Source organism: Tachypleus tridentatus, chromosome 13, assembly GCF_004210375.1.
Source record: "Tachypleus tridentatus isolate NWPU-2018 chromosome 13, ASM421037v1, whole genome shotgun sequence".
Lineage (NCBI taxonomy): Eukaryota > Metazoa > Arthropoda > Merostomata > Xiphosura > Limulidae > Tachypleus > Tachypleus tridentatus.
The window spans coordinates 165,291,827-165,306,670 of record NC_134837.1 but is presented as its reverse complement, the minus strand read 5'-3'; the positions used below and the strand labels follow the sequence as shown (position 1 = coordinate 165,306,670).

The 14,844-nt window shown below is 29.8% G+C and overlaps 1 protein-coding gene across 4 annotated transcripts in view; it reads left to right on the top strand.

Moving 5' to 3' along the window:
• Nucleotides 1–14,844, top strand: part of LOC143236793 (G protein-coupled receptor kinase 1-like) — a 58,993-nt gene that overhangs the window by 31,613 nt on the left and 12,536 nt on the right. For all 4 annotated transcript variants that reach the window (XM_076475355.1, XM_076475353.1, XM_076475354.1 and 1 more), the window contains 9 exons: nt 219–310; nt 2,074–2,173; nt 2,690–2,771; nt 5,077–5,207; nt 5,478–5,572; nt 7,417–7,524; nt 7,758–7,824; nt 9,765–9,865; nt 10,369–10,531. In XM_076475355.1, coding sequence (XP_076331470.1) covers nt 219–310; nt 2,074–2,173; nt 2,690–2,771; nt 5,077–5,207; nt 5,478–5,572; nt 7,417–7,524; nt 7,758–7,824; nt 9,765–9,865; nt 10,369–10,531 — 939 coding nt within the window. The remainder of the gene's footprint in view (nt 1–218; nt 311–2,073; nt 2,174–2,689; nt 2,772–5,076; nt 5,208–5,477; nt 5,573–7,416; nt 7,525–7,757; nt 7,825–9,764; nt 9,866–10,368; nt 10,532–14,844) is intronic.

Below are 14,844 nucleotides of genomic sequence, written 5' to 3'. Positions count from 1 at the left end.
TCTTTCTCTAGCATGACTTACTGTGAAATCAGCAATGTAAAATAACATAAAAATTCATCAAACACATATGCCATGTTGAATGGCACTGTGAACAAGGTTGGAACATAATATGTACATGTTAGAACTATGAGTTAACACTTTATATGTTAAACATTGTGTTATGTAAAATACACTTCCAGTCGTATAAACTTCTAATTGTATTTATTTTTGTGTTTCAGCTAACTATGAATGATTTTAGTGTTCATAGAATAATTGGTAGAGGGGGATTTGGTGAAGTTTATGGTTGTAGAAAGGCAGATACTGGAAAAATGTATGTAAAAGTTTATACTTATTTTCATAATATATGTTTTATTATCGTAGTTTCTTTGGATCTTACATTTGTTTGTGTGATAAAACCTAGAGAACTTATTAGTAATTTGGTTTGTGAAAAAGCATTACTCCATGTTTTGTTGTTTTTTAAATTATAGTGAGGAATTTATTACTGATACACTTGAATGTATTAAGGTTGGTTCTTATTTGTTTTGTTAAAAGATTAAAAATTTCAAATATAAGAGATGACCTGGACTTAAAATCAAAATAATAAAAAATAGATAAAACAAAGGATAAAATATGTGAAATGCTGCAGTGTCTTATTGAATTAACTCAGTATCATTAATAGATAAGTATTGGAATTTGTTGATTTTAACTGTCAGGGTCATAAGTTGATTTCATTCAACTAATTTGTTATTCCCACATGAGACTAATTGTTCTATTTTCAACTAATTAGGTGTTTTAACATCTCTTTCAAAACAGACATTATTTAAGCTGATAGACATTCAAGTATTATAGCTTAGGATTACCATTTGAATATATATAATGTTTTTTTTAAACTGAAAGTCTGCCATGTATGCAAAGTAATATGAAACATGTTGCAAGCTGAAATACAATTAACATTATCCCATTTGTTTCTCCCTACACATTTCTCCAAGACTACTAAAACAACTGTAATGAAAATAAACATTTTATGACATTGTTTGTAAATCTGGTCAAATACTAAACATAACAATAAATAGTGAGGTTACTATTATGTGTAGGTTAATAGAAGCTAAGTATGTTTAGTTTGGTAATTGATTTTTATGATTTTGTATGAAATGAATGCAATTACATAAATGAAACGCATGATGATAAAGACAATGTATATGTTAGAGCTATGATTTTAACACTACATATGTTACTTTGAAGAGTGTGTTAAATAAAATACACTTCCAATCACATAACCTTTTAATTATATTTATTTTTGAGTTTTAGGTAACCATGAATGATTTTAGTGTTCACAGAATAATTGGTAGAAGCAATCAACAATGTGTATTTTAGGTGTGTCTTTACTGTACAAAGGGACATTTAACAGTGCATAGTATTTCCATTGTTAGGAGTAAAGGAGAATAAGATTATGGGTGTAAAGTAAGTCATTATTTTGTACACAGCAGTATTCCAGTGTGTAATGAGCCAAAGTCCCCCAGAGGCACAGCAGTATGTCTGTGGACTCGCATCAATACAAACAGAATGCAATACCCCTGGTGGGCAGAGCACAGATAGCCAGTGTATAGTTTTGTACTTAATTTTAAACAAACAATCCTTTGTTTTGTCATGCATAAACTGAATAAATAGTCGATTAAAACCATTTTATTTGTTGAAGGTCACTATCATTTAGATTTTTCAGTACTATAGCTTGTCAGACCAACTGGAATAAAACACCATAAGATTTACTGGAACATGATAATGCCTTTACAAATAATGGAATGCTTAAACATTATCAGACATCTTAGTGTTTCATCAAATTTTTGTAATAAAAAAGGGATCATGATGACAAAGTTTGGCTTTATTACACTATTGAAAATATTTTATGATTAAGTTTGTTAGACTCAGTTTATAACTGTAAATACATACTATTGAAGTAAACCTACTGGAAATAATTAAATTGAAAAATGTAATTGGTTAGTTAATGTTCTATTTTATAAAGTTTTGCAAAGTAACTAATCAGCAAAAAGGGATTAAAATCAGTACATAGTTAACTTTAACAAATTATTACTTTAGGTATGCTATGAAGTGTCTTGATAAAAAAAGGATCAAAATGAAACAGGGAGAAACACTGGCTTTAAATGAACGAATCATGTTGAGTCTTGTCAGTACTGGGGTGAGTTTTAGTCAGATTTTGGTTTTTAAAAGATCATACAGTTAAATGAAGTTGTTAAAAATGGTGTTTTTTATCAGTGTACAACTTTTATACTGTCATTATCTGGTGGTGTCTAAGATTACCTGTATTTAAGACATTTCAGATATGGACATCATTTTTTACATACAGAAAAATAACCATTTTAATTTCTAATTATTGTAGAAAGTTTTTGTGCAACAAACTTTTATATTTTGTGTCACCTGTCCTTGAAAAATTGCCTTAAACATTTTATAGTAATGTCAATCTTGGATACTTTCAGCAATAATTAGACACTCTTTGACACCTGTCATTCAAACTAAAAAAGGGGAAATAAACTTGATAATTTAAACTGTATTAAGTTAGAAGTGTTCTGTTGATGTGGCAGATTGTATGATAAAGTTTTTGAAATATTCTGTTTCTCTCCACTTTTCTACTTTGTTTCTTTTACGTTATTCTTTGTTCAAGTATTGAATGACTTGTTATTTAAAAATACTTTAGGAGGACTGTCCTTTCATAGTGTGTATGACGTATGCATTTCAAACTCCTGACAAGTTGTGTTTTATTCTGGAACTGATGAATGGTGAGTATTAATTTGTTTTTTATGTGTACTGAGCTACATTGTAATTGATTTTGGCAGTTAAAATGAGTATTATAATAGCTTAGTTAGACGTATCTGTTTATCATTATCTATACTTAGTTTGATTGCATTTAATCTCAAAAATATGTAGCATAATAAAATGGAATTTTTTTTTTCAATCTTAGATATTTCCAAACTCAGCTTTTCATATCTAAAACTAGACCCTGTAAATATTGGACACATACTTGGTTGTGATTGAATGTATTAATGTGACAAATGATATTGTTTTAGACCATGTATTTTTAGTTTAAGTGTTTATAGTAATGTTAACCAGAGTAAGTTTTGATATCACATACTAATCACATAGGTCATTCTCTGTAATTTTCTTAAGTTTAAGAAACTATTTAAGTGATGTAAAGTGCAAGTTATACTTAAGTAGGTTGTTGATTTCTTTAGTAAGTCTTGATTATTGAGCTAGAGAATTTATTGGTCAGCTAGTTATTTTCTAGGGAACTAGTAAGTTTGTTTAGTTTTATGAATATTTAACTTATAACAAAGAAATAGAAACCTTACATTAATAGGTAAACATGTTATATTTGTGAAGTTAGGCTTGTTTTTAGTTTATGAAACCATGTTAGTTGTAGAACTTGTGGTTGAAAAAGTAAAATGCTTTCATTATCAATAAGTGGTTTGGATTTTGAAGTATCTTTTCTTTTTAACAAATAATCTGAAATAACCCCCTCAACAATGTAAGTCATTATAACACTTGTAGTACGAGTGGAATTACTTTGATAAAGTACACTATTAACTTCAAAATGATGAGACGTGTTTGTGGTAAGATTAAAAATATGCAGGAAATGATGAAACAGTGAAAAAGATAGTCAAGAAGAAAACACAATGAGTGTTGGAGCCCAAACAGATTCAACAAACAAAAAAGACTTTTCTGACTAGAAATCAGAAAACAGGAATTAGCTGGACTTAAGGGCTGAAGCTCAGCTAAGAATATTCCTTCTGCTGCAATTCATATAAAAAAATTCATTATTTAAATAATTTAGTCCACAAATTAATGAATTTATTGATGGAAAGCTTTGCATCATATTAATTGACACTGGTTCCACAGTAACCATTGTTTGACCTGATGTGTTAATGAAAGAGTGGGGGACTGTTTTCAGAGATCAAGAAAGAGGCTAAACCTGATGTAAACAGAAATGATCGTGAAGCTATAGCAAGAGGAATGTTGGAACTTATTCTCACTATGAGAAACTTCTGTATTCATGACACTGTGTGGGTAACTGATATTGAAGGAGAGTGCATATTGAAAATAGACTCCATGTAAAAAATGAATATGAAACTAGTCTCGCTTCAATAATTTTTACAAGCTTGTGTCATTATTGGGTAAAAAAAATTTATTTTGCTGCCCATTCAAACTGTCTCAAAACTTTGAATTAATGATTGTTTTGTCTGTATTTATAAATATTAGTGTAGTTAGTGGATAATAGTTTCTTTGTTATTAATTATGGAAGTTTAAGTTTAGTGTATCATTGTTTAAAATGTTACAATCTAGAGAGTGGCAGTATTGTGGGCTTTATTGTTGTAATTTAGACATTTATATTAATGTTAGTAAGAGTGAGTTGTGATTTCATATGAATGCACATCTCAACTTCTGGAATTGTTTTCAAAGGTTAGGAAAATGCCTGAACAATTTAAAAATGCAAGCAACAGTAGAGTAGGTTGATTGATGTAGTTGGTGCTAAAGTGTATGATTAATTATTGGGTTAACAAAATTGATAATTGTTCAGTAGTTTATTATGCAGTTTGATGGTTTGTTAATTTTTTTTTTTTTAATACTGAGTATATATTTCAGTAAAGAAATGGGTATGAGGAAGCACTATACATGTGAGAAAATCAACAGTTGAGTAACTGTTTACTATTATTTATGAAGTTAGGCTAGTCATTAGTGCATAAAGCCATGTAAGTTTTGTAACTTATGATTGAAAAAATAAATGCTTTAATAATCATTAGTGAACTGAACTTGAAATTTTTGTTCTTGTAATCAAAAAGCCTAAAAAAACCACAATGCAATAAAAACTGTTACAAAATTTTATGGCTTAGATAAACATTTACATATTTGTATAACAGAATTTTTTGTAGGATTTAATTATATTATGAGCCAATCTGTTTATTTGTATAACAGTTAAGATTGAACTTATCAAGTGATTTGAAGATTCTTTGAAGCATTTATGAATTAAAGTAATATTTGTTTTTATTAGTTATGATATAAAGTCAAGTAGAATATTGTCTTAATCAGGGGGAGACCTGCACTATCATTTATCTCAGCATGGTGTTTTTAATGAACAAGAAATGAAGTTTTATGCAGCAGAGGTTATCTTGGGACTAGAACACATGCATAAAAGACATGTAGTTTACAGAGACTTGAAGGTTAGTTTATGTATGTCTTATTTATATAACTTAATATTGTACATAATCACCATAGTTTGCAATTTCTGTTAGGTTTTAGCTATGTTTATATTATTTCGTGTATATTGATTGTTTTTACTTTTGTATCATAGATATAATTTTGATATTTTTTAACTTTTGTATCATAGATGTTATTTTGATATTTTTTAACTAATGAATATCTTCTTACTTCTGGCACAACAAAATACTCTTCATACTTTGAAATATAATTTTTGTTGACTTGTTTTCCAGCCAGCAAATATCTTACTTGATGAGCACGGCCATGTCAGAATATCTGATCTAGGGTTGGCTTGTGATTTTTCTAAGAAGAAGCCCCATGCATGTGTGTAAGTTTACCTTAAACTTATTTGTATTCTTTAAAAATATCATCCATTTTAAAATACCTTTGTGTTCTCTAGAAAGATTTTTCAATCTGTGTAGATGCACAAATTTGTAACAGTTTTGTAATTGTAACTTAAGTTACCACATTTGTATAAACTAATCAAGAAAAAAATGTTGACTGTACAAAAGCTGCTTTGATATATCAAATGGTATACAACAAAAGAATATTCAACAAACAGCATATTCAATTAAGTTGTTTTGTGAAAAAGTTTAAGTTATTATTAAACAGAAAGGTCAATATGGCATTTTTACTACAGCATTCTCACAAGAATAGCAAATGTAATTTCATGTGAGAGATAAAATCAAAAGTTAACTAATACAACAGAGGAGCTTTAAAGTATTTATTGTAAATGTATGCAGCACAAAAAAAAATTGTTCAGGTACACTTGAAGCTGGTCAATGTTATAGGATCCAGGTTAAACCCATTATTACAAGGTTTAAATACATTTGTTGTGACAGATGTTTTTTAATATAGTTCAGTTATTCTTAGAAATGTGTTATGCATGTAGCAAAATGACTACACTTTTATAATAATAATAAAAGCAGTTTACCAGTTATTTCATTAACATCAGTATTCTTAGTTTGGGTATTAGAAGCTTCCTTTTATTCGTTGATACTTTCTAAGATCTATAATAGACTGCAACAAATTCTCCTAGAATATGTTAAGTACACTTGACTTAAAAGGGTATCTTAGGTTAACATGCTCTTTCACTTAGATTAATAATTTTATTTTTATAGAAATTAGGAAACAAATATCTTTTTCCTTTAGATATAAGGACTGAATTCCAGCTTTACAATCATCATTATTTATAGTTTATACATTTACTTGTTCTTGCTGTCAGTAAGGCCATATTGATTGTACAAAAAGAAAATTGTTAACACAGATGAAAAAACATGCTAACCTAAGATTCCATATTAAGTTGATGTATTTGTATACAGCCATAAGAAAATGACATTGATATATATATTCTAATTAGTTTAAGATCTTAAGGGCCAATGGTGAACAGCACCTTAAAATAAAAGAAAACTTGTACATTCACAAGCTTAGGGCTCGAGTTACTAGAACAGTTGGTAACTGCTTTTATTATTATAAATTTTACCTCACTTCTCAAATTAAGCATTTAAACAACTTAAATATGAAGTACAGAAATACTGAGATATTGTTTTTAGTTCCAAGTAATTTCTAATGATAAGTAAGAGTCATAACATTTAACACAAAACAGATCCATACACATGGGTTTTCATAATTTAAAATACCATTAATTTTTTACTTTATTAATGAAAATTTTGAAAAGTCATTCTTAGAATCTATTTTATTCATTTTTTTCATAAAAAGAATACCTAAAATATAGCATTTGGGAATAATTAATAAAGACTTTTGAAATTTAAAGTCAGCATTGAGTGCTGTTTGTTATTATTCTGTGAATTTATGGTTGTTTTATATTTACAAATGTTGAATTAATGAATGTTCTATGACATTAGATGGATTTTTTCTGTAGAAGTTCTCTCTCTCCTTTTTTTTTCTTAACTGTGAAAGTGCATTGTGAATTATCTAGTAGGTGTGACTTTAATTTACTCTGGTGATATTAATTTGCATATTAATAAGTTAAAGTAAATTAAAAACCTCTCAAAGACACAGATCTATCTTAATTTTTTCCTAAGATTTGTTTTGCAGGTGTGCCATTTTAATATAATATTTGTGTGTTGAAAGGAAAACATAAATTATGAACTTTTGTAGAAGTAATTGCAGAAGGAGAGCTTAGTGTATAAAATGATTTGTTTTTATCAGAGGCACTCATGGGTACATGGCTCCTGAAGTCTTATCTAAAGGAACAGCTTATGACTCCAGTGCTGACTGGTTTTCTCTTGGCTGTATGCTCTACAAACTGCTCAAAGGGTATGATTTAATAAATCATATGATAAGTTTCTGAAAGAAGTTCCTAATTAGACAGTCTGTAGGTGTTAGCTACAATCTAGCAACAGTTTTCAGAAGACTAATGCTAATGATAAAATTGTATATAGAAATACTTTAATTATTGACTTGATTATCATCAGAATTTGAGTAGCATTATATGAAAATATCAAATGAATAGATTACAAGTTTGACATGTTTTACATGATTTCTTTCAGACATAGTCCATTCCGGCAACATAAAACCAAAGACAAACATGAGATTGACCGATTGACAATGACAATGGTGAGTTAATTATTCAGTTTTAGAAGCAAGCCATTGAACATTAGATATTATTTGATTCAAATAATAAGTGCTAGTTGACTTTCTTATGTGAAAGAAAAGATTAACTATTAGTTTCAACGTACATATACTAATAATAATTGGAAAGTTAAATTGTTCTGTCTATTATAAACAAAAAGATTTAAGATACTTTGGGTATATTAAGAAAAGATAAAGAAAATGTACATAACAGCAGAGTTTGATGTAATAAAAAGAATTAAAGTAACATAAAGTGAATGTAATTCTATTTTTTTATTAATGTAAAAATGGAAGACATTTATCTTTGCATTTTACTGTGTCATGATCATGTTCATCTTGTATCTTAAATTGTTTATTGTTATGTCTTTAGAAATTCAGTTTGTAGTAATCACTTTCACATTATAGATTAATTTGTTCATTGTTTTCTCTACAGAAGATCAATGTAAAATGATAACATTTTTAATATAAATGTTACTTTAACCTCTTGTTTGTCAAAGGAGGTTCAAAGTGAGTCTTTTGTCCAGTTTCAAATAGAATTCACATTACAGGGTGTTTGGAAAGTCACTGTGCAGTTTTGTAATCATATTTCATTCAGTCTATTTCAAGCCAGCAACTGATAGCGGTGTTTAGAAACAAAATAAGAAGGATCCAGGCCTGTATTGATGCCAACAGGGATCACTTTCAACATTGTATATAATTGTCATTCATATTTACCTCCTGTATTCTACATTGAAATATGTCTGTTAATAAATATATAAGTGCACAGTGACTTTCCAAACACTTTGTATAACAGTGTATTAAAGAATAAAATATAAACACCATAAAGTTCAATTATTTTACCAGTTTGAGAGTATTGTATTTTCTTTTATAACAGAAAAAAGAATAGATTTTGGGGGCCAATTAATAAAGTTACAGAGAGAGGCTAAAATAAGCTATCAATTCAGAAATGTAAAACTTAAACAAGGGATGTTTTTATATATTTTTAATTTTTTTATTTGTACAATTTTTTAGAAAAAGCTTTACATCATGTACTAGTTCCAAGTTAATTATTTTTTTTCACTGTTAAACAAAATATGCTTCTGCTTCAATACAACACAAGATTGTTCAGTACATGTTTTAAAACCTTGCTATAAAGGAGGTCACAGTATAGATAATTTGACCATAAAGAAATTATTCCATCTATTTGTTTTGCATGATAACTTGGTATTCATAACTTGTTTTGCATAGCTGTGTAGTATGTGACTATGATTCAGTTGATGACTTTGATGTTAAAATATTATAACTTTAGTCAACTACTTCTAATTTATGCTGTAAAATTGTTAAAGGCACTTAGTAATTTTGCCTCCACATTCTGATCTTCATTACTTGGTGGCTGTATGAAATTCATGCATCATGAGAATAGTTTTTCTGCTTTTTAACTTATGCAAGATTCTGTTTTCTATGTTAATGTGTTTCAGTGTTAAATGATTTTGTATTAATAATTGTTAACAAATGTTAATAGTGAAGAAGTTATTTGGAACTTCATGCATTCAGGTGAAGTGTAAATCAAATAATAATACATTGCATTGTGTCTTACTGAAAGAATGAAATCATTGCATGCTACACACTAGCCAATCATTCCTATGATAACAGTTCATAAAACTCATTTTTGAAGTTAGTAAATATGATTAAAGAAACATTAAAATTGAAAAGCACTGAAATAAAATGAATATGAAACCAAATCATAATGTGTTATTTTCTTTTCCCCTAAGGATCGTGCTGAAAGGTGTCATGTTGTATTGAGTTAGAGGTGTACATGTGATTTGTTTTTAGAAATGTTTGTAGTAGAGTTTAAGTGTGATATTTTAGCTACCCTTACACTAAAAATAGTTAATTTATAATGAAAAAAATGCTTAGCTACCTCAATGGTTTTTTTATTGTGATAGAACTTTGAGTTACCAGACTGTTTTTCTCCTGAACTGAAGTCCTTGTTAGAGGGACTGTTACACAGAGAGATAGACCAAAGGCTAGGATGTAAAGGCAAAGGGTAAGTGGTAAAACTAAAAAAATATTATATATAAATATTTAGACATTAGCCTAGAATATAACTGCAAAGGGTTACTGTTAAATTAAGAGTGATTGTGGAAAGTGTTATAATCCTCAGACTCTTATATGATAAATAGAAACTGTTTAGAGCATTTCTTGTAAATTAAAATAGACCAAGGCTAAAAATTAAAAAAACAGAGATCATTTGTGCACATTAGGAGATTTAGATTGATCAAAAGCTGTTGTGTAAAAGAAATTTTACAGAGTAATGCAGATCTGAGGTTGCAGTAAAACTAAAAGATGTATACCTTCAATAAATCTTATGGTGGAAGATAAACTGGATACTAATATTTAATGGCATAGAATGATTTGGGGCAAAGCATTCTTTTACAGAACAGATATCAAATGGTAAGACATAAAAGCAAAGATGGAACAGTAACAATAGGTTATTACAGAAACATGAGAAGGCTTGCGAGTGTTTCTGTTTTGTTTGTTTGTATCTAGATCCGAGGAGGTTAAGGAGCATGCATTTTTTAGTGGAATAGATTGGCCATTAGTATACCTACAGAAATATTCCCCTCCACTCCTTCCTCCAAGGGGTGAAGTGAATGCTGCTGATGCATTTGACATAGGTTCATTTGATGAAGAGGACACACGAGGAATCAAGGTGAGTGCTGAATAAGGTAAAGACTGTGGTTGTACTGTATTATGTGTATCTTCTTTTCAAAGTGTCATTTATTTGTAACTCCAAGTAATTAATAGTATTTCTTTCAGTTATGGATTAGTTTTAAAACCTTTTTCTATAATGCTCAGTAAGTCAACAACTTAATTATTTTATATATATATTTTAAGGTATATTTATGACTTCAATAAGAAGTTTCATATACTTGTAGTTTTAAAAAAAATTACATCCTACAAATGTAATATATACGAGAGGTCATTTCCTATACCAATATTCAATAGTAATTGATTACTAAATTTCATAAGCCTTTTTCTTCTCATTAACATTTTTCTTTCAATCATATATTTTAATATCTTTCAACAGTATTATTTATTCCTGTTCTAATTCATCAGTGTGTGCACATAGAATCAAATATTGGTGAAAAATTAATATCTTCTTAGAGTTGGATGAATAGTGTAATTTGTTTGATCAATCAGTCATCAGGCTCGTCAATCAATTGCATTCAACTGACTGATTATTTTCATGTGATATAAATTTTTCTGTGACTTGGTATTATGCATTATCCTATTATGAATTGCAATTTTTATCACTTTGGTGATTTCAATGTAATTATAATTTTAAAAAACAGCAACATATGCATAAACTAAATTAGATGTGATACTTGCAGGTATAAATTCCCATATTACTGTCACCAGAAAGGTAACTGACTTTTAATAGCATGATAGACATACATATTATGTTTTTTTTACCTGCTTTAGTAATATAGAATTTTTTAAAATTGTTTTAGATGTTTCTGGAAAACATTGAAGTTACTCTATTTCTTTCTTCACTGTTGTAGATAATGACTCTTCTGCCTGAATGAGTGTTGCAATAATATATTGTACCTGTTCAAAAGATCAGGGACTGTAATATCGTTTGCTGGTCAAATTGACATATTTGTTTGTTACAGCTGGCTGATGTTTTGAAATTAGAATAGTCATGAGGTGACACAGTTGACTTGATAAAGAAACTTAGTTTGCCTGTTGAATGCAAGCTTGCTTTCTTAATTCAATCCTAAAAAGACTTCTTCATAGAAAGATCATACTTTAGGTCTGTGGAAATAAATCCAGAAAGAATGGAAACTGTGGTACTAAACACTGTCTAGTACAATATCAGCTGTTGATTTATCTACATTTGTTTTGTTCAAGATTGATCCAGTCTCCTTATTTCACATATAAAAAAACTCCACCAAATTTCCAAGTATTGACTATTCCACAAATTTTGTGGTTGAATCTCCTGTTATCTCTGTTACTCGTTGAGGAATTAGTTCTTGAAAATACCACAAGTAGTCTTAACAGCACAATTTTAGTTGCTATTCAACAGGAAATATATCAGATTTCTTGACTTCATAATGTGCATATTGTCCTAGTTTGATTTGTTGTGTTTACTGACTTTGAAAGAGTGCTTTTGAATTGAAAACAACATATCCATAAAACAAAAGCAGTTACAATTAAGTGGAAGAGTTCGATATCAGCAGGCATCCTATGATGGAGAGACTGTGATCAGCTGCACAGTTATCTGTGAGTGTTTCCTAATATATCATGTCCTCATTGTTCAGATAGATGACAAAAAAAACAACCTAGATCAGTTCCTAAAGCATTTCTAGAAGATAACTGCCCAGAATGGATTGACTCTGGAATGGACTATTCAGTCTTTGGTCCTGTGCTGAGATGGTCCAACCATCAATGTTAGTGAATCTGTATGAGGACCAATAGTATGATTGGGAGACATTCACATATGAGTTGCATTGTTGATTTGACCCAATTTGGCCATATTCAAAGCTTGAAGGATTAGCACCATAAATGATCTAAACCAATTGCATGAGAAGGCATACCTAGAAAAGGTCTTTGCAAATCAGGAGGATATCCTAGTTGATAATTTATTGAGGAACTTCCCTTTGAGCTTATGTGACAACACTTGGAAATAAGGGGTATCTTAATGTTCATGCAAGTGATATCTGTCACAACATGCATTAGAAAAGACAAAGCCTGCAGTGGCATCTGTAGTGGCAATTCTGTTGTGTTGGGCATGACAATTTAGAGGACTAACAACCTGCCATCTACATATTTGGGCACTGTGATGCATGAGAGGTCTGCCCACAGGGTATACATCACTGCAAAATTTGTGAATGGGATATATCCTGCATTCATAGTCCAATGTCTCAACCTAGACTTCATCCTTGAGAGGAAAAGAGAAGTTTCTGCTTTACTTGTGGACTAGTGGGACACTGGTGAAGAAATTTGCTATACCTTGTGGAACAGATACCAGTCAACTTACAAGGCTGGCACTTTCACGATGATGAGAAATGCACTTGAAGTAAAATTGTATTCCCAAGACTGCTGTTTGCAAACTCTCTTTGTTAACCAAAAAATGGTTTTAACACCCATACCAGCAATCTTGAGAATACAGGTTGGCACTTTATTAAGCAGCAAAGATAAGGTTATTAATACAGTACTGACTGTCGTATCTCTAATGACCAACTAGATGCTTCAGAAAACTTACAAAACTCAAATTAGTCTTGGCTGTAGCTTAAGGGAGCATGACAAACTGTTTGCACCAAAACATTTAGTTGCCAACTTAATATACAAACAAATTTAGATGTCCAACTTAACAAACAAACAGTATTTAGGTGGGTGCTGATAAGAGTATAGGGATCTGATTGAGTTCCTGGTAGACATGGGAGTGTCAAGAACCCTTATGAGCCTCAAAGTTCTTCAAGCCCTCTGAGTGAGACCAGAGATATTGTCAGTGTATAACAACTTTGTTCTGGTGAATTTTGATAAACTAGACAATAGAGGAGAAGTAAATTTCTGGCTCAGTATAGAAGGTGTCATCCATAAGAGTAAAGTCGTTTTTTTTTCCTGATCTTGGATGTGGAATCTGCATCCCTAGGATGAATGTAATGCACAACATGAGATTTTGTTTGTGCAACAGATGAGTTGATGACCTTTGAAAAAGTCATACAGTGCTTGACCATTTTGTACCCATTAATATTTGACTTCTGTGTTTTCATTTGGAAAGGTCTAATCCATCAGTGCTGTGGATTATGGTTATAAAAGTCATGTGTGAAATTAACTGCTTCCTGTCAAGCAGGTAACACTGGTTTGTCTTCAGTAAAATATGTTAAAACATATGTGTATGAGACTGTTTCAGGTCTTACTAGGTTTTTGTTTTTTTACCCTGGACTGTAGGTTATTTGTATTTTACTGTAATTTTTAGACTGAGAACAGTATTTATTGTTATTTTCAGACTTCATGTATAGGTATTAATGTTATTCAAAAGACCTTCTAGCTAGTTACTTTACATACCTTTTTCACCAGTTATTGTTGCTTACTAAGTTATTTTTTCTACTATCATGGTAGTTAATTGTTGCTAATTTTCTAGACTAAATGATCAGTTAGTTGCCTTTGCATGAATAAGGAAGCAAGTTATACTAGTATAATAATAATAAGTAGGCAATCAGTGACTTGTTAGGATAAGAGTTTCATTGATGGTATAATATTCTGCTTATTTTGACAGAACATTGCTCCACCATCTGTAAAACTCTTCCTGATGGTTATAAATCAGTTTTCCTACCTGTTATCAGCTGATCTTATTATTTTTTTCAAATTTTCTGGCTGCTTTCTACTGAACTTTTATGATGAACATTTACATACAGTAATGTTACTTGTAGACATTCTAACTTCCATTGTATTTTTCAGTATACCAACTACCTACTAATGTCATGTCGGGAAGCTATTAATGTTTCTCTTTTGTTTGCAAAGTTCATAGCGACATTTTAATGCTATATTTCAGGCATTTTGATAAGTTACTCTTAAAATATTTTAAGGTGTATTATCTAGCTACTAATTGTATGTTAATGAGATACTGTTTGAAGTGTAATGGTTTTGTAAACTTGCAAAAAATGTACTAAAATTGAAAAAATAGAGAAGTAAAATATACTGTAGCTCCTTCAGGCTTCATTTTCAATTTGTTTTTTGTATTACATTGATGTTTACAAGCAATTAACATTAGAATTAGGTTACCATAATATTGATGAGAACTGGTATTGAGTATTATGTGAAAAGCTTTACTTTTATGTTTATTACAGTTAGAATGTTATACACTATGTAGGTTAAGTACATGTATTTTATTTCTTTACTAGTTGTTACTTTCTGTAATTTAATATCTTTTTTTTTTCTACATTACTGCTTTATCCATTATCTTTCCTTGAATAATTGACTGAAGCTCATTGTTTTGCTTTATTATATTTGTTAACC